Genomic DNA, 20845 nt, shown 5'->3' with positions numbered 1-20845 from the left:
TTTAATGATTTATTCATGTTGCTATATGAGCACTAATTCATTCATTTTAACTGCTGCATAGTAGCCTAGTGAATGACTGTGTCTTACATTTATGAATAGATTTCCTTTTCCTAAAGGTATAAATTCCATATATTTATTTTAAAATGTTTTCTTTTTTTAACTATCACAGATTATAATTGTACAATATTGAGAAGTGTAGAACGAAATACAGTTATGGGAGGAGAGTTGCCCCACAGTGCTCTGTGTTGGCCTCTGCCACGGTCAGCATGAGTCGGCCACAGGTACACACGCCCCTCCCTCTGCACCTGACTCTCACCTCCCTTCCCATCCCACGGCTCTAGGCTGTCACAGAACCCTGGGTTGAGCGCTCTGTTTGAAACAGCTAATTCCCCCTTACTCTCAGTTTTTGCTGACCTAAACCACGCTGAAACACACACATCCACCGGCGCCTATGTTTTTTCTCAGATGTTTAGCTAGAGATGGAATTCCTAAGCCATAGGGTGTCATTGTCACCTTTCCTGGGTGCATTAGTTTGCTAGAGCCGCCATAATAAACTACCACAAACTGGGTGGCTTAAACAATGGGAATTTATTGTCCCACAGTTCTGGAGGCCAGAAGTCTGCAGTCAGGGTGTCAGAGGGCTTGGCTCTTTCCGAGAACCATGAGGAAGCCTCTCTTAGTTTCTAGACGCCTCAGGCATTCCTTGTCTGAGGTGAAAGTGAAAGTGAAGTCACTCAGTCATGTCTGACTCTTTGCGACCCCGTAGACTGTAGCCCACCAGGCTCCTCCGTCCATGGGATTCTCCAGGCAAGAATACTGGAGTGGGTTGCCATTTCCTCCTCCAGGGGATCTTCCCAACCCAGGGATCAAACCCGGGTCTCCCGCATTGCAGGCAGACACTTTAACCTCTGAGCCACCAGAATTCCTTGTCTAGCAGATGGCATTCTCCCTGTGTCTCCACATTTCCTTCCTTCTGTGTGTGTCTGTCTCTAGGTCCAAATTTCCTGCCCTTTCTAAGGACCCTGGTCATATTGGGTAAAGGATCCTCCTTATTCTCACCTTAACTTGATCATCTGCAAAGATCCTATTTCCAAATAAGGTCACCTTCTGAGGGGCTGGGAGTTAGAACTTCAGTATCTTTTAGGGGACACGATTAGCTCATAACAGTGGGTATATCAATGAAGATGCTTTTGGTCACAAGAAAAAGAATACTCAACTATAAGAGGTCTAAAACAAGAGGTTTTTAATAGACACACATAACAAGACATACAGAAGTGGGGTGGTCCTTGGGTAGGTTCAGCAGCTCACCCATTACTTGGGACCTTCCATTCCTCCATCTCCCTTGGGCGGCTTTCATTCTTGTGCTTCTTGTCACAAGACGGCTGCTGCAGTTCCAGGCATTACGTCCTTGTATCATGATACCCAGGAACAGAAAGCAAGGGATGGGCATGACTGCCTTCCCTGCAAGTCTCCTTATCAAGGAATAGCATCCTTCCCAGAGCCCTCCTTCAGTTGCCTCTGTGCTTCCTCCTTGAATTTTATTAGCCAGAATTGGTGCACATGGCTCCCTAAACTGCAGAGGAGGCTTGCAAAGTGAGTATTTGATATTTGGAATCTCTGTGATAGGAGACATGCTTTGCCAGTAGGGAAGAAGAGTGAATGATATCTATTCGGGTTGGAAAGCAAAGTTGTCTGCTATATCACATATGGCCAAACTGGCCTCCAAATTTGTGGTATCAGTTTCCCTTCACAAAAGCAGGGTGAATTCACCTGTTACCGTGCATCCTCACCAGCACTCGGAAATTGTCAAAATACCTTGCCCATCTTTTGTGGCTCGGATTTTTGTCCCCCTGATTACTAACACAATTGATCATTCTTTAATGGTTTTATCGGTCATTCTGATTTCTTCTGTGAAATGCCTATTTTTATCTTTGAATGCCTGTTTTTATATTGAATTTTTTTCTTTATACTGAATGTATAAAGATTCTAAATTTTTGTCAGTTACATGGATTACAAATAAGCTCTCCCTATCTGTGGTCTGACCTGATGTTATTTATCAGGTCCCTTGTCTTACTGAAGATTTTAATATATTCATATTATCTTTTATGGTTGTGCCTTTCTGCTTCTTTATTTTTATTTATTTATTTTTCTTTTTGCATCTTTAAAAAAATGTTTATTTATTTTTTGGGCCACACTGCAGGGCATGTGGGATCTTAATTCCCCAACCAGGGATTGAACTCATGCCCTCTGCATTGGAAGCTTGGAATTCTAACCACTGGACCACCAGGGAAGTCCCTTGTATCTTATTTAAGAACTTATTTTCTACCAGAGGTCACAAAATGTCACATATAATCAAAAAATTTTAAAACAATTGATTTTCGTTAGTGTTTTATACTTTTGGAATATATTTTTGTGTGTGGTATAATGTAGGAACCTAATTTCATTTTTTCCCCCTACAGTTGGGTAGTCAGTTCTGTGAGTTCTATCTATTAGATAATCTATTATTTATGAAGGGCTTTATAATGCCACTTTTGTTGCATATCAGGTTTATTAGTTCACTTCTGGGCTCTAATATGTTTTATGATCTTTTTATTTCTAAACCACATTGTTTAAATTATTAATGTCTTGATATTGAGTAGGGTACCTCTACTTTCTGCTAGTTTACATTTTTTTTTTTTTTGAAGTTTATGCAAACAGAATCATATACTCCATATTTTTGTCTCTGGTGTCTTTCACGGCTTTGGCATGATGTTTTTTTTTTAGTTCATCTGTGTTGTACCAATAGTTTCTTCCCTATTATTGCTGAATTGTAGTCCCTTTTGTGTGCATATACCACAATGCGTCTATCCATTCACCTGTTGATGGGTATTTGACTTGTATTCACCTTTTGGATAGTATGAGTAAAATTTTTCTGACTGTTAGTATACAAGTTACTGTGTAGACATGTGGTTTCATTTTTCTTGGGTAAATCCCCGGAAATAAAGTAGCTGAGCCATCGTGGTTTAGCTGTATAAGAAACTGCTACGCTGCTTCACAAGGTAATTGCATAGTTTTCTGCGTCCACTATCAGGGTATGAATATTCTTGCTAGCACTGTTATTGTCAGGCTTTTATGTGCTAGCCATCCTAATGAGCTTCCAGTGGTGTTTGAATGGTGGTTTTAATGTGCATGTCCCTCATGACTAATGATATTGAACTTCATCTCATGGATTTATTGAAGTATGTATTCAAGTCTTTTGCCAATCTTTAAAAAATTAGATTTTTGTTCTTACTGTTGAGGTGTAGGTGCTTATACTGAATACAAGTCCATTTTCAATTCAGTTCACTTCAGTGGCTCAGTCATGTCCGACTCTTTGCAACCCCATGGACTGCAGCTCTCCAGGCCTCCCTGTCCATCACCAACTCCCAGAGTTTACCCAAACTCATGTCCATTGAGTCAGTGATGCCATCCATCCATCTCATTTCTGTCGTCCCCTTCTCCTTCTGCCTTCAATCTTTCCCAGTATCAGGATTTTTTCAAATGAGTCCTTTATCAAATGTGTCCTAAACATATTTTCTTTCACTTTGTAACTTGTCTTTTCATCTTCTTTAATGGAGTCTTTAAGGACCAAAATTTTTTTTTAAAAAAACCTTTGTAAGATCCAATTTGTTCATTTTCTCTTCTACAACTTGTGCTTTAGGTCTTTGATCAATTTCTAGTTAATTTTGTGTATAGTGTGAAGTGAGAGTCAATTCCTTTTTTTTGCATATGAAAACTTATTTGCTATAGTATCATTTGGGCTTCCCAGGTGGCGCTAGTGGTAAAGAATCTGCCTGCAATGCAGGAGACCAAGTTCAATCTCTGGGTTGGGAAGATCCCCTGGAGGAGGGCATGGCTACCCGCTCCAGTATTCTTGCCTGGAGAATCTCCATGGATAGAGGAGCCTGGTGGGCTACAATCCATTGGGTTGCAAAGAGTTGGACACAACTGTAGTATCACTTATGGAAAAAGCTTCCCCTTGCCTTCTTTGACTCCCTTCCTGAAAGTCAGTTGACCGTGTCTCAGTCAATTCCAGAGGCTGTAACAGAATAGCATAGACTGGGTGGTTTATTGGCAACAGAAATTTATTTCTCGAAGTTCTGGAGGCTAAACATCCAAGACCAAGATGTCAGCAGATTCAGTGTGCGCTGACAACCCACTTCCTAGTTCAAAGATGGCCCCTTCTCACTGTGTCCTCACAGGGATTAAGGAGGGAGTTCTCTGGGTCTCTTTTATGAGGATGCTAATTCCATTCGTGATAGCTCCGCTCTCATAAGCTAATTACCCCAAATGCCCCACTGCCAAATAGTATCGCCTTGGGAAACAGGTTTCAACTTATGAATTTTGGGGGTCACAAACATTCAGTCTATAGCACCAAGTATGTATGGGTTTCTTTCTGCCCTCTCTTCTACTTTTTTGACTTATATCAATTCTTTCATGACTCCTACATTGTCTAGATCACTGAAGCTCTTTAGTAAAACCTTGAAATCAAATCTTGTAAGTCTTCTAGCTTTTCCCCTTTGATTGGTTTGGCTAGCTTGTATAATAAAGTTTAGACTCAACTTGTCAATATTTTTAACAAAGCATGCTGTAAGTTTGATTTGTATTTTGTTACCATCTTAATATTGAGCCTTCCAACCCATAAATATGGTATATTTCCTTGAAATGTTAATCACTCAGTTGTGTCCGACTCTTTGCAACCCCAAGGACTGGAGCCTGCCAGACTCCTCTGTCCATGGGATTCTCCAGGCAAGAATACTGGAGAGGGTAGACATTCCCTTCTCCAGGGAATCATCCCTACCCAGGGAACCCAGGTCTTCTGCATTGCAGGCAGATTCTTTAATATCTGAGCCACCAGGGAAGCCCTTAGGCATTTGAAAATTTCTTACAGCAATGTTTTGTTTTCAGAGTACAAGTTGTATATATTTTGTTAAATTTGTTAATATTTCCCACTTTTGCATTCCTATAGTTTAATATACATGTATATATTCTACTTTGATATAATATGTAGTATGTAGTTTTCATATAGTACATTATGTGTAGTATTTAATATACAGTTTATAGCATAATAGGGGATGAAGGGGGATGAGATGGTTGAATGGCATCACTGACTCGATGGACGTGAGTCTGCGCAAACTCCAGGGTTGGTGATGGAAGGGGGAGCTGGGTGTGCAGCAGTCCATGGGGTCACAGTGAGACATGACTGAGTGACTGAACTGAACCGAACCGAACCGAACCGATACAATATATTACATATTCTGATCAATACCACCTCGACCCAAAGACTTCTCCATCCCAGTTCATGGCAATGCCATCCTTCCAGTGTCTCAGGCCCCAAACCCTGGAATTATTGAATCCTTATTTCTCTAGCACTACTTATCCTATCTGTTAGGAAATCTGCAATGAATCAAAAATTTATCACATCTGTTACATCCCTGGTGCAAATCGCCATGGGCACTCATCCAGATTACTGGTCTACCTCTCTCTGCCTTTTCCGCTTTTCAGACTCTATTTAACAAAGTGGTCCGAGAAATGCTGTGAAGCCTAAGTAATGCCAGGTGCCTCTCCTCAGTTCACCGTGAGTAGAAGCTCGCTGAGCTCAGCCCAATGGACAGCATCGCCTTTCTGACCTCATTTCCGTCCACTGTCCACCTTGCTCACTGCTCTAGCCACACTGGCTTCTCTGCTGTTTCTGGATCACACCAGGCATCAGGGCTGTTGTGAATGCTGTTCCTTCCACCCGGAATGTGGTGGGTGTCTGTGCGACTAACTTCCTTGCTTCCTTTGGTCCTTTGCTCAAATGTCATCTACTGTCCTCCCTCTTTAATGCCAAACACAGACACTTCCTCCCAATGACTTCTGACTCCCTTCTCCTGTTCTATTTTCCATTTTCTCCCCCCATAGAATTTATGAATTGCTAGGATATTCTATAATACTCATTATCTTTATTGTCTATTATCAGCCTTGCTTTGGTAGAATGGAATTCTCCCAGGACAGAGATTCTTGTCTGTTTTGTTCACTGGTGTATATTATTTGCTCATAAATGTGCCTGGAACATAGCAGATGCTCAATAAATATTTTCCAGGTGAAGGAATGAATGATTTCTGAGCTTTCCTTCAGCCTGAAGAGTCTTCTGATTTTAAGACTCTGCTGAAAAAATCCTCACCACCTCAGAGAATGTGGTCAATCTCTTTCTCCTTCCAGTAGGTGGCGGTCTTCACCTTCAACGCAGGCTTCCGGGAGCCTCAAATTTGAGACTCCACTGATTCCTGCATCGCAGGCAGATTCTTTACCATCTGAGCCACCGGATCCTAATTTCTGTTAGGACTCAACTTCATTCTCAGGATAAGTTGTTATTGTTGTTCAGTCACTCAGTCGTGTCCGACTCTTTGCGACCCCATGAACTGCAGCACGCTAGGCTTCCCTGTCCTTCACCATCTCCCGGAGTTTGCTCAAATCAATGTCCATTGAGTCAGTGATGCCATCCAGCCATCTCATCCCCTCTCATCCCCCTCTCCTCCTGCCCTCAGTCTTTCCCAGCATCAGGGTCTTTTCCAATGAGTCGTCTCTCCTTATCAGGTGGCCAAAGTATCCGAGCTTCGGCTTCAGCATCAGTCCTTCCAATGAATATTCGGGGTTGATTTCCTTTAGGATTGACTGGGGATAAGAAGGGACATGATTTAAAATTTCCTGCAGGGGCAGCATTGTTTAGCAGAAAGAGAGGAGCCTGGAGATCAGGCATCTGTCCTGACTGCTGACTGACTTTGGTCAAGTTGCTAAGCTCTGGGACTAGGTAGCTCCAAAGCAGGGGAGAGGGTAGTCTCCCCACCCCAACACACACACACATAAGGAGGGCTGGTGTAAGAGTTAAATTGGATGTGTCCACGATGAGCACGTGGTGCGTGCTGCGGTGTTCACACCCTCTCCTCGCTCCTTCTAGCACTCCCCTGCCGCTGGGCACTGGAGACACCTGCGTGAGTGGGTCAGAGGTGGGAAGAAGGGGCAAGCGGTGAACAGGAGGGAATACTCATGGTGGGAGGGAAGCTGGTGGGGGTCTGTGGGAAGGAACTGAGTGGTAGGAAGGGGAGGACATCTCAGTGACCTTGAATCCTGACACTGGTGCCCAGCCTGCATGCATCGAGACTCTAGGCCAGCAATTAAGGAAGCAAACAGAAAACTGCTGTCAGCCTGGGAGCCCAGCTCAACCCAGAAAGTTGTTTACGACAAATCACTTCTTTCAGAAGCTACTCCTGGAGCTTGTCAGGCATGAACACTGGTGAAGCATGCTGATTTTTCACAGTCTTCCCTGGTGGCTCAGATGGTAAAGAATCTGCCTGCAACGCAGGAGACACGGCTTCGATCCCTGGGTTGGGAAGATCTGGTGAAGGGAATGGCTACCCACTCCAGTATTCTTGCCTGGAGAATCCCATGGACAGAGGAGCCTGGCGGGCTACAGTCCATGGGGTTGCAAAGAGTCGGACACAAATTAGTGACTGAATAACAGAAAAACAGTTCAGATTGCTGGTTACCGTCAATGCCTGCTCCCCTACCCCCATCCCCCGAGAACACCCACACAAGAACACCAGTGGTTGAACAAGGTGGGTTTATTGCTCTTTGCAGAACAACTGGACGCTCACCCTAGGGATGCACAGGGGCAGGAAAGGGCTCCATCTAAGGATGTTGTGCGTTAGTTGCTTAGTCGTGTCTGACTCTTTGCAACCCCATAGACCGCAGCCCACCAGGCCCTTCCGCCCACGGGATTCCCCAGGCAAGAACACTGGAGTGGGTTGCCATTTCCTTCTCCAAAAGAAACTGTAGAAAGAAAGTGAAGTCCTCAGTCATGTCTGACTCATTGTGACCCCATGGGCTGTAGCCTACCAGGCTCCTCCATCCATGGGATTTTCCAGGCAAGAGTACTGGAGTGGGTTGCCTTTTCCTTCTCCATCTAAGGATGTTAGAAGGAACTTAAAGAATTTGGACTTGCTTTATGAGATTTTGGCCCAGTTTCAAGGAGGCTGGTTTTCCCTGGATGCTGCCAGGAGGCAAAGGGGAAAGGAGTAATCCTTCATGTGCTGTCTTTTCAGTCGTGTTTGACTCTTGCGACCCCCATGGACTGTTGCCCTCCAGGCTGCTCTGTCCATGAGATTTCCCAGGCAAGAATCGTGGAGTGGGTTGCCGTTTGCTTTGCCAGGGGATCTTCCTGACCCAGGGATCGAACTCACGTCTGTTACATCTCCTGCATTGGCAGGTGGTTTCTTTACGGCTGAGCCACCAGGGAAGGCCATAGGGGCTGGATCTCACTGATATTCGCCGATGCCTGGGCTCATCAGGAGGAACGAGCCACTTGACTTGGCCAGCCTGAGTCAAGAAGGCAGAAGACCCTTGGAATGGCTGCTTGGCTAGTGCCCTGCAGGGACAAAACAGGCTCAGGGGGAATAGAAAACCGGAGGCTAGTCCTTACTCCCCTGGGTCCAGCTGTCTGATCTGATATTACACTTGGGATGCCAAGTCCAAAGGCCAGAGTTTGTCCTGACGACGATAGCTGAACTCTGCCAATGGAAACTCACTCCCTGCTCCCCCTGCCAGGAAATGATGGGCTCGGGTTCACTTGCAACACAAGCTCACAAAGGAAGGTCCAGCTGGGTCTCTGCCGGCACATCCAGCTAGCCTCCCCTCCATCTCTGCTGCCTCGCCTGCCTGCCTGCTCTCCTCCAGGGGCTGTTTGGAGGGGGCCATGGGGTTTGAGTTTCTATTACAAAGACTTCTCTCCATCTTTGAGGCCAGCACAGATTTTTTTCAGAATGATTTTTCAAAAAAAAAAAAAAAGTCAGCAGAGGCCACCTCCCTGCTTCCAGCTATCCACCATCTTCCCCTGGTAATTAGGTAAGATTCGGAACCGTTTCCTCCGTCTAAAAGGCCCGTGTGATCTCCTCTAGATTACTTTTGTGACTTGACTTCTCCACTCTGCTCTCCTTATTCTTCCCTCACTTCCTCAAAATCAGCAAGTTCTTTTCTGCCTCAGGGCCTTTGCACTTTTGCAAGGCCATCTGCCTGGACCGCACCCCTTCCCAACATCTAGTCTTAGGGAGCCATTTCCTGACCAGCCTTCCTAAAGTGGTCATTGCACCAAAATTCCCCACTGATTCCCTACGCTCTTACCATCACCTGTACTTGTTTTGTTAGCTTATTTGCTTGTTTGTTTCCGATCTGTCTCTCTGACCAGAGAGGAACCTCACGAGGGCAGGGACCTTGTAGAGCAGGGAGGCTGAGGCTCATCCCGTAAGAACGCTGCACATGAGACACAAGGGTGTGGATGAACCACTTGGCACACGGTGACTTTCTCAGCGAGACTTCTTTGGTGTGTGTGTGCGCTGTCATGTCCAACCCTTTGTGGTCCCGTGGCCTGTAGCCCACCAGGCTCCTCTGTCCATGGGATTCTCCAGGCAAGAACACTGGAGTGGGCTGCCATGCCCTCCTCCAGGGGACCGTCCTGACCCAGGGGTGGAACCCGCATCTCCTGCATCTCTTGCATTTGCAGGCAGATTCATTACCACTAGCACCTGGGAAGCCTTGTGCTCTAAACATGTATTTGAAATCGAATTATTCATCTTTTACTTTGCTTCCTGTCTTATCTCACAGAAGCGGAAACTGCCAAGGGATCAGGCAGGCGTTCACGAGTGCATTCATTTCCAAGGATCCCTGCAAAGCGACAAAGGAGGACTACAAGCCCCTGCTAGACCTGGCGTATCCCACTGTGCCCTGTGGCAAGGTACCTGGGGCCAAGTTATGGATTTAAAAACTGAGGTTAAAGGCCAAAGGGGAGAGGTCATGATCAGGGTGAGGGAAGAGGAAAATTGGATATTAGGGTGTAGGCTTGATTGGCAGGGAGGGAGCTTGTGGGCCTTTGGGAGACCAGGATGTCACAGGGATTCAGGACACCCCGGGGGACACGAGGTGAGAGAGAGAATTGGGGATATAGAAAGAGGAAAGGAAAGTTGGCCAAAAACCAGGCCAAGCAAACCTAACGTAGATCCCAGCCCAACCCAAACAGGAGTAACCCACCTGATGAAATTCAAAACTCCCCCTGACCTCTGGCGATGGTGATGCTGGTAACAGCAATGCCTTTTTGAATTTTCTGAGTGTCCTTTTTGTTTACAAAGGACTCTCTGAACTTTATCCTGTTAGGTTTTCACTGTCAATTTGTGAAATAGACAGGTCAGGCATCAGTATCTCCATTTCACCAGAAAGAATTCCAAGACTTCGTGAGTTTGGGGACCATGATGACTGAGTTTGATGATCCTGAAAGTGCCCATCTGAAATGTGCAGGGTTCAAGATTTAGAGCCAGACAGGCCTGGATTTTAATACACTAATTATATCGGAAAAGGTCTATAACGGAGTGCATCTTTTCTTTTAAAAAAAAGACTTTATTTGTTTTAATTGTAGGATAATTACTTTACAGTATTGTGATGGCTTGTGCCATACATCAATGTGAATCGGCCATAGGTATACAGGTGTCCCCTCCATCCTGAACTCCCCGCTCCCATGGAGTGCATCTTTTCTAAAATCAGCATTTAAGGTGAAAATTCAGCATGCCCCAAATCATCGTCATGCAGCCCTGCAGCCTTAAAGCCACAAATTACAGCCCATTGTTAGAGCTGCGGTTGCTATGGAGCTCTGGTTGGTACAACAAGCACCAGGCCCTTCACAGGGGGGCTGCTCGTAGGTTACCACCCGGGAGACGCTGGCTGAATAGGTGATGGGGCCGCTGACAGCAGACAAGCACTTTACTTGTATTGTCTCATTTCATCTCAGCATCTCGGGGGTTCCTTACAATTGTTATCAATGGGGGCTAAGAGGTCAAGGATCTGCCTGCCAGTGCAGGAGAGGGAAGAGACCAGGGTCTGATCCCTGGGTTGGGAAGATCCCCTGGAGGAAGGCATGGCAAGTGTTGGTTGCTAAGTCATGTCCAACTCTTTGTGACCCATGGACTGTGGCCCACCAGGCTCCTCTGTCCATGGGATTCTCCAGGCAAGAATTCTGGAGGGGGTTGCCATTCCCTTCTCCAGGGCATCTTCCCGACCCAGGGGTCGAACCCGGGTCTCACTTGTTACCATCTGAGCCACCAAGGAAGCCCCTAAGGCTTCCCTGGGTCGGGAAGATGCCCTGGAGAAGGAAATGCAACCCACTCCAGTATTCTTGCCTGGAGAATCCCGTGGACAGAGGAGCCTGGTGGGCTGCAGTCCACGGGGTCACAAACAGTCAGAGACGACGGAAGTGACTAAGCGCGCACACACCATTTTACGGATGGGAACGTAAGGCTTAGAGATTCTTTAGTCGCCCGAGGTCAGACAGCTAGTGAGCAGTGATGCTGGGTTTTATACAGGCAGCCTGACTCCAGGACCTGGCTTCAAAGGGCACCGTCCACTGCCTCCTACTGAGAATGAACAGATCCATGGAACAGAAGATGGTTCTGAAATTCGACTTTAGAAGGGACCTTTACAAGGGCCGCTGAGAGAGCGCATTGTATTTGTTCTTTTCCTTTGTTTGTAAGGGGCTAGGGGAGATTTGAGGGGGAAAGCAGGGATTATAGAGCTCTTTAAGAACCAATGAGCAGTTTTCCCAGAAAATGGCATGTAGAAAAAATTGTTTTGCCAAAAACTTTAGGAATTTGGAACTTCCTAATGCCTTCCCCAGATGTGTTTGGAGCTTTAAAAACGCCAAGATTTTTTAAACTTTTGTATTTATTTAATTGTTGGCTGTACTTTTTAATTTATTTTATTTTTGAATTTTTATTTATTTAATTTTGGGTCTGTTGCTGAGCTCAGGCTTTTCTCTAGTTTCGGTCCACGGGCTCCTTGGTGCAGTGACTTTTCTTGTTGCAGAGCGGGGAGTCTAGGGGGCGCAGGCTTTAGTAGTTGTGGTTCACGGGCTTTGTTGTCCCTTGACGTGTGGGATCTTCCCACATCAGGGATCGAACCTGTATCCCCTGCATTGGCAGGCAGTTTCTTAGCCATTGGACCAGCAGGGAAGTCCTATTATAAGATACTGATCAGTGGCTTTCAGGCTTCTTTCCTGCAGTCCAGAAAAATCAGTTCACTTTAACATTGTGGCCTAGAGAACACACACACACACACACACACACACACACACACACATGTGCACACACCCTCTCACTCACACACAGAAATTGATGATGCCCGCCTTACTTACTCTTACACAGGTGGTTTACGTGATGTTTCCCATGTTTTCTTTCATTTACAAAAGATGCAGATTTGGTGTTTTTATTCAACTTAGTAAATCTATCTCAATAATAGATTGTGTTTATTCTTTCCTAGGCAGTCTTTTGGAGCAAAACACAGGAGCTGGCTCATGAGTATGCGAAACGGCGGGGCCTGTTGACCCTGGAGGACACGCTGCTGGGTTCCCTTGCGGATGGCCTCAGCTGGTGCGGGGAGCCAGGCTCTCCTGGTGAGATTCAGGGCGTGCGGGGCGGCCCCGGGGACGGGCAGGGTGCAGGAGCCTCCCAGCTGGTTAGTGCTCCTACAGGTGCCCCTGCACCCTTGAGAACAACCTGGGCCGATGGAAGACAGCATCCTGTAGGCCAGCTCACGTTTTCTAGAAAAAAATAAATGACTTCAGGATTTGGGATTGCCCAAGCTTCCTGAATCTCTCCTTTCTGAGGGAAGGTGTAGCCTGCTTCGGAATGGTTGGTGGTCTGCTTTCTCTAAGGGCATGATTCAGGACCAAAGAATTATCGGGCAGGAGGAGCCTCCAACGGAAGCAGGTAGAAGTCCTTGATCTGCAGAACAGCCCCAGGGGCCACGGGCTGGGCTTCTCTGTCTCCGGCTGTGTGTAGCTTTGCCAGAGATGAGAGGTCCCTTTACCTTCCTAGAAAGACCTAGAACACCTCCCTGCGGGAAGGTATTTCTACTCAGAGAATCTGATTGCACTGTCACTTCTTTTTGTCCTTCTCTTTTTATTTTTAATGTGGGTATTTTTACTTTTAGTAAAACTTTTAGTTTTAGTCTTTTACTTTATATATTTTACTCTTTATATTATTTTATTGCTTTAGACTTACCCAAAAAAAACTTACTGTGGTGGCTTCTTCAACCCAGATGTGCACTGTTTCCAAATACAAAAAGGATGGACTCTTTTTAAAAAAATGGTTTTTTAAATTTATTTATTTTTGGCCGTGCTGGACCTCTGTTGCTGTCACGGCTTTTTCTCTAGTTGTGGCAAATGGGGGCTACTCGCTAGTTGCTGTGTGTGGGCCTCTCGCTGCCATGCCTTCTCCTGTTGCAGTCATGGGCTCCAGGGTGCGTGGGCTTCTGTAGTTGGGGCCCATAGGCTTAGTTGCTCCTTGGCATTTGGTATCTTCTTGGATCAGGCATCTATCCGTGTCTCCTGCATTGGCTCGTGGATTCTTCACCACTGAGCCACCGGTGAAAAAGTTGGCTTAAAGCTCAATATTCAGAAAACTAAGATCATGGCATCTGGTCCCATCACTTCAAGGCAAATAGATGGGGAAAGAGTGGAAACAGTGACAGACTTTATTTTGGGGAGGCTCCAAAGTCACTGCAGATGGTGACTGCAGCCATGAAATTAAAAGATGCTTACTCCTTGGAAGAAAAGTTATGACCAACCTAGACAGCATGTTAAAAACCAGAGACATTGTTTTGCCAACAAAGGTCCATTTAGTCAAGACTATGGTTTTTCCAGTGGTCATGTATGGATGTGAGAGTTGGACCATAAAGAAAGCTGAGCACCGACGAATTGATGCTTTTGAACTGTGGTGTTGGAGAAGACTCTTGAGAGTTCTTTGGACTGCAAGGAGATCCAACCAGTCCATCCTAAAGGAAATCAATCCTGTATATTCATTGGAAGGACATATGCTGAAGCTGAAACTCCAATACTTTGGCCACCTGATGACTCACTGGAAAAGACCCTGATGCTGGGAGGATTGGGGGCAGGAGGAGAAGGGGATGACAGAGGATGAGATGGTTGGATGACATCACCGACTCAATGGGTGTGAGTTTGAGTAAACTCCGGGAGTTGGTGATGGACAGGGAGGCCTGTCCATGGGGTCACAAAGAGTCGGACGCCACTGAATGACTGAACTGAACTGAGCTGAGCCACCAGGGAAACTCCTCTATTTTTCACAATTGAAATATAGTTGATTTACAGTGTTCTGCTGGTTTCTGCCGTATAGCAAAGTGACTCATTTAAACTCACATATGCATTCTTTTCTAATATCCTTTTCCATTATGATTTATCCCAGGAGATGGCATGTGGTCCCCTATGCTATACCATAGGACCTTGTTGTTTGCCTATCTTTGATTTTGAGGCTCAGCATATTTGTGTATTTAATGGTGGTCATTTCTATTCTTATTGTTAACTGACAGCTCATACATATTCATCTTTTTATTGGGATATTTATTGCTTTCTTAAAGAAGTTCAATTTAAGTCAACAGTGGTGGCTACTATTTATTGGGACTTACAATAGCCCCAGTCCTTGCTCTGTGTGCTGTATGAATATTGCTCATTTAATCCTTCAGGACTCCTACGATGATCCCATTGTGCAGGTGAGAAGTCTGAGGCCCAGGGCTACCGAGTGAGTTGTTGGCTAGTGAGTGGTGGAGCTGGAGCAGACCCAGGATTACTGGCTGAAGGATCTGTATTCTTAACCGTGTGACATCCTGCCTGTTCTCTGTCACTTGTCTATGTTTCTCAGCTTCTGTTTTTCATTTAATGCTGTTTATATTCTGTGTTTTGCCTACAGAAATGCAGGCAAGTCTGTCAACCCTGTTCCATTTGGCTACTGGGTTGCCTATTTTGCTTAGAGTTTCCTCATGCAAGATTGAAGTCTTCTATATTTTCACCTAGTGCTTTTATTTTGTAATTTTCAATTCATCTTTAATCTAGACTTTTCACCTAGAAATATGACATATAAATGTGTCTCTCCACTTTTTTTTTCTTTTTGGCTAGATTCCAGTTTTTGCCATATTTCTTGCTTTCCTTTTTAAATTTCCCTTATTGTAAGTTGGGCTTCCCAGGTAGCACTAGTGGTAGAGTCCACCTGCTTTAGCTTTTAACAGTCGTTCACTTAATTCTTTTAGCTCTTAAAGGTGTTTCCTTAAAACTTTTTAAGTTGTTTTATTTTTCAATTTTTCAATTTATGTTTCAATTTTTCAATTCTTTCTTAGAGTGAAAAGTTTATAAACATCTACTTCTCATCTACTTACCATTTAGAGTTCTTTATTATTGCTCTCTTTTCAATTGAATCCCGTATAGGTCATTTTATTTTGTCAGCTTCCTTCTTCTTTGGCCTCAGTTTTAATTGATTTTAACCTCTTCCCCTTATTTTATTTGTTGTCTTTCCATCTTAATTTTTATGTTTTAATTGTTCTACAGTCTGGCTTTTTCCTCATTTTTTACTACATTAATTTTGCCTTGTTTGTTTTGTTATGAAAATGGAGTTTCCGTTGTAACCTTCTAATTCCTTTTTTTAAAAACTTCTTATTCTGCTTTTTAGGTACTTGACTTCTCTTTATTCTAAAATTTCTCTCCTTTTTTTCCCTATGACTTTAAAGTTTTGTCTAATGTGCAGGTGGCAAGGGGGAGATATCCTTGTGGGCAGGAGGTAGGTGACAAACTCAGAGACTTCTCTCTGGCTGTGGTTGTGAAGATGAAAAAGCTTTCTGTTCATGAAACCCTATAAACAGGGGCACTATTGTAGCACCTTACAAAATGTATGTTCACTTCATTATCATCAACATTTTTCCCTCTCTTGGAAATGATTCAAATTTATCTTTCGACTCCACAGTATTTATTTACATCTGTACATGGAAAAGTTTTTGTTCTAATTTGTGTTATTTTGTTTTTAATGCATTTAATTATTATGGAAACCCTCAGGATTACTTCCTCATCCCTGGGAGGTCTCTGATCTAGAGCTTTATTTTCTGTCATTGGCGGTCAAGCCCACATCTGTAGTTAGGTTAGTTTCCCGAGGCTGCCATAATGAAGAACCACATTTTTGCTGTTGTTCAGTCACTAAGTCATGTCCAACTCTTTGTGACCCCGTGGACTGAAGCACGCCAGGCTCTTCTGTCCTCTTCTATCTCCCAGAGTTTACTCAAATTCATGTTCATTGAGCACGTCCAGTGATGCCATCCAACCATCTCATCCTCTGCTGCACCCTTCTCCCACCTTCAATCTTTCCAGCATCTGGGTCTTTTCTAATGAGTCAGTTCTTCATGTCAGGTGGCCAAATTATTTGAGCTTCAGCACCAGTTCTTCCAATGGATATTCAGGGTTGATTTCCTTTAGGATTGACTGGTTTGATCTCCTTCAGTCCAAGGGATTCTCAAGAGTCTTCTCCAACACTACAATTCAAAAGCATCAGTTCTTCAGCACTCAGCCTTCTTTATAGTCCAACTCTCACATCCATACATGACTACTGGAAAAAACCTTAGCTTTGACTAAATAGACCTTTGTCAGCAAAATAAAGTCTCTGCTTTTTAATATGCTGTCTAGGTTTGTCATAGTTTTCCTTCCAAGGAGCTAGAGTCTATTAATTTCATCTTTGCATTTGATCTCTGCAGTGATTTAGAAGCCAAAGAAAATAAAATCTGCCACCGTTTCCACATTTTCCCCTTCTATTTGCCATGAAGTGATGGGACCAGATGCCATGATCTTAGTTTTTTGAAAGATGAGATTCACGCCAGCTTTTTCACTCTCCTCTTTCACCCTCATCTAGAGGCTCTTTAGTTCCTCTTCACTTTCTGCCATTAAGAGATATCATCTGCATGTCTGAGGTTGTTGATTTGTCTCCTAGCAGGTGGCTCAGTGATAAAGAACCTGCCTGCTAATGCAGGAGATGTGAGTTTGATCCCTGGGTTGGGAAGATCCCCCAGAGGAGGGCATGGCAACCCACTTCAGTATTATTGCTGAGAAAATCCCATGGACAGAGGGGCCTGGCAGGCTGCACTCCATGGGGTCACAAAGAGTCTGACACAACTGAGCGACTGAGCGTACACACACACACACACACACACACACACGCACACACACATATACTGAGTGACTGAGCGCGCGCGCGTGCACACACACACAGACACACACACACAATCTCGCTTCCAGCTTGATTCATAGAGCATTTCACGTGATATACTCTGCATGTAAATTAAATAAGCAGGGTGACAATATACAGTCCTGTCATACTCCTTCCCCAATTTGGAACCAGTCCACTGTTCCATGTCCGGTTCTAACTGCTGCTTCTTAACCTGCATACAGGTTTCTTAGGAGACAGGTAAGGTGGTCTGGTACTCCCATCTCTTTGAGAATTTTCCACAGTTCGGCGTGTCCACACAGTCAAAGGCTTTAGTGTAGTCAACGAGGCAGAAGTAGGTGTTTTTCTGGAACTCCCTTGCTTTCTCCATGATCTAATGAATGTGGCATCAAACAATATAAATTTATTTTCTCACACTTCTGGAGACTAGAAGTCCTAGATCAAGGTGTCGGCTGGGCCGTGCTCTGTCTGAAGGCTCCAGGGGGAGAGACTCTGACTCTTCCAGCTTCTGGTGTTTGCTGGAAAACCTTGCTCATGGATACATCACTCCACCCCCTGTCTCCATCCCCTTGGCTGTCTTCTTCCTGTGCATCTCCACAGTGTCTTCCCCTTGTGTTTGCCTCTGTAACCAAACCTCCCTTCTCTTAAGAACCTCAGGCTTATGGGACCAGGACCCACCCAACCTTGCAGTCTCATTTTTTTTAATTAATTAATTTAAATTGGAGTAGCAGTCTCATTTTGACTTGATTAAATCTGCAAACACACTTCAACACATCTTTTGGGGGGTACACGATTCAACCTATACTAAGAGGGAGCAGAAAGATAGGTGTTTTTGTAGGGTCAGCTATGCTCATGGCTGCAAAGAAGACAGGCGGCTGCTACGTGTCTGACGTCCGGGGCCTCTCCACACCCTCCAGGACCTGCTTGCTGGTGCAAAGCCGAGGTGACACAATGCCAGATTGTGCCTTCACTCTCATTCTGCCCTCCTCTGCCATGCCCAATCAGTCCCCACCTGGTCATTTACCTGGCATTCATCCTTTCCTTCCTGTGTCTGTTACCACTGCCTGAATCCAGCTCTCTAACATGCTCTCCTTTCTTGCTGGACAGACTGCTCACCCCTGACCCCTTTAGGTCAGCCTGCATCTGGCCATCACAATGGGACTGCTTCTGTCTTGTACCTAAAACCCAAACAGCTCTCTTTTGCCTCTAAGATAAAGTCTGAATTCTGTCTTTCATACGCCTTATCATCAGTCCAGCCCCTCCCCATCACTTCTGCTCTGCCAAGATCATTCTAAACCACAGGTCTCTGCACTGCTCTCTCCGCATGGATCCCCTTCTCCTCCTGCCGTCCTTCAGTCTTTCCCAGGGTCTTTTCAAATGACTCAGCTCTTCGAATCAGGTAGCCAAAGTATTGGAGTTTCAGCTTCAACATCAGTCCTTCCAATGAACACCCAGGACTGATCTCCTTTAGGATGAACTGGTTGGATCTCCTTGTAGTCCAAGGGACTCTCAAGAGCCTTCTCCAACACCACAGTTCAAAAGCATCAATTTTTCTGCACTCAGCTTTCACCATAAGGACTTTAAAGTTCTCATAAAAAAAAAAAAAAAAAAAAGAATATGAAGTGATGGATGCATTGATGGGGGAGAATCTTTCCACAATATGTATGCATATCAAATCATTACTTTGTACCCTTTAGGTATTTTACAGTTTTATTTGTCAATTATTTGTTGTTGCAGCTGTTCAGTTGCTAAGTCATATCCAACTCTTTGAGACCCAATATACTGCAGCATACCAGGCTTCCCTGTCCTGCACTGTCTCCCAGAGATGGCTCAAATTCATGTCCACTGAGTCAGTCATGCTGTCTAACCGGTTCATACTCTGCTATACCTCAGTAAAAAGCGGTTGGTGTGTTAAGGCAGGTATCCTTGGTAGAAGTAGTACAGAAACTGCGTGTTCCTGCCTTATGTCTGTGGTTCCTCGCTGACAGCTGAGCCTGTCTGGATGCGGTGTGTGTAGGAAGACTCTGAGGGTATCTGAGTCTAAGGGTGTGGGGATGAAAGCAGTGAGGGAGGAAATGATTTCAAATTCTTCCTGGAACTGGAAATACTACTGGGGGCTTGTCTCTGTCAGATGAGCCTTTGCTGCAGTTTTCCAGAATGATGACTCAAAGCTGGTCACTGTATTCCTGTCTGAGGCATGGAGGGTAAGCTGAGGACTTGGAAGGGATTCAGGAGGCACTTAGTTAAATTGGGTCGAGAGGCGTCCGTTCTCCGTCCTCTGTCTTGGCAGTGATGCCGCGGAAAGTGACTCCACTGAGATCCAACAGCCCACAGAGAACAGAGATGAATTACGCCTTTTCTTGCCCACTTTAAGTACTTTTCTGCAAACCATGTCTTTTAGATTTGAACTATCAGTCTTGCCCAGACTGGAAGAGAGACTGCAGAACCAACTATTTTTCTGTATTCTGGGAAGCGCTGTCCGAAAGGGTAAGAACAGAGGTGGGATGGGGCGGGATGGGAAGGAGTCTCTAGAGGGAGAGGATATATGTATATTTATGGCTGGTTCATGTTGTTTGGGCTTCCCTGGTGGCTCAGACGATAAAGCGTCTGCCTGCAATGCGGGAGACCTGGGTTCAATCCCCGGGTTGGGAAGATCCTCTGGAGAAGGCAATGGCACCCCACTCCAGTACTCTTGCCTGGAAAACTCCATGGATGGAGGAGCCTGGTAGGCTACAGTCCATGGGGTCGCAAAGAGTCGGACACAACCGAGCAACTTCACTGGCATATTGTTGTACGGTGTGAAACCTACCCAACATTGTAAAACAGTTATCCTCCCATTAAAAATATTAAAACAAAATAATTCACTTTATGAAGAAAAACAAGCAAAAGGGTAAGTACCACAAATGAAATTCTAGAATTTGGAGGCCAAAGAGCTTAGGAGGTCATCCCGTCAGTGGTTGGTTTTAATTCACTTGGAGAAGGGAGCATCCCAGATCCTTTTAGAAACAAAAGTTTAGGGTTCTTTCCTGAGAAAAATGTTCTTAAGCACATGCCAAAAGATTTTCACATGTAATCTGTGGCCATTCATGGGAGGTCTGGGGCTCTGGATGAAGATTCCCTGCTTCTGCCTTTTTTTGGAGCTTTGGCTGCCAGGCACCTCTGGCTTGGTTGAATTCTCTGATCCAGGTATTGGCCAATCTTAGATTCCTGGAACAGTCTTAATAATCTACACTCGCAGACCATTTACTGTGTGCTCGGGGTAGTCCTCAGCGTTTTACGTGGGTTAAAATCAGGCATCCTCGCAAGAACTCTGTGAAGCAGGTACCGGGAGTGTCATACCAGTTGGAGGTGAGGTAAACAAGCATTCCACTAAAGAGATGCAGCAAGTGGCAAATGTGGGTGTTTATCCCAAGGTGTCTGACTCCAGATCCAGGATTTAGCCTGGGAAATACCATCCTCCCCTCTATCTATATATTTCTGGCCTCATTCTAAGCTGCTTTTGTGCTTATTTTTAAAATAATTTTGTTTATTTATTTATTTATTTTTGCCTGTGTTGGGTCTTCATTGCTGCACCTGGGCTTTCTCTAGTTGCAGTGCAAGGACTTCCCACTGGTGTGGCTTCTCTTGTTGGGGAGCACAGACTCTGGCCGCATAGGCTTCCGAAGTTGTGGTGCATGGATTTCATTGCTCTGCAGCATGTGGGATCCTCCCAGACCAGGGATCGAACCTGTGTCCCCTGCCTTGGCAGGCAGATTATT

General features: G+C 45.0%; 1 protein-coding gene across 1 annotated transcript in view; it reads left to right on the top strand.

Moving 5' to 3' along the window:
• CD38 (CD38 molecule) overlaps window positions 1-20845 on the top strand; it is a 53633-nt gene that overhangs the window by 22066 nt on the left and 10722 nt on the right. Inside the window, exons 2-4 of the mRNA XM_061145477.1 lie at window positions 9658-9787; window positions 12355-12487; window positions 19489-19574. Coding sequence (XP_061001460.1) covers window positions 9658-9787; window positions 12355-12487; window positions 19489-19574 — 349 coding nt within the window. The remainder of the gene's footprint in view (window positions 1-9657; window positions 9788-12354; window positions 12488-19488; window positions 19575-20845) is intronic.

Source organism: Dama dama, chromosome 6 (genome assembly GCF_033118175.1).
Source record: "Dama dama isolate Ldn47 chromosome 6, ASM3311817v1, whole genome shotgun sequence".
NCBI classification, from domain to species: Eukaryota; Metazoa; Chordata; class Mammalia; order Artiodactyla; family Cervidae; genus Dama; species Dama dama.
This window is presented reverse-complemented; position numbering and strand designations above follow the sequence as displayed.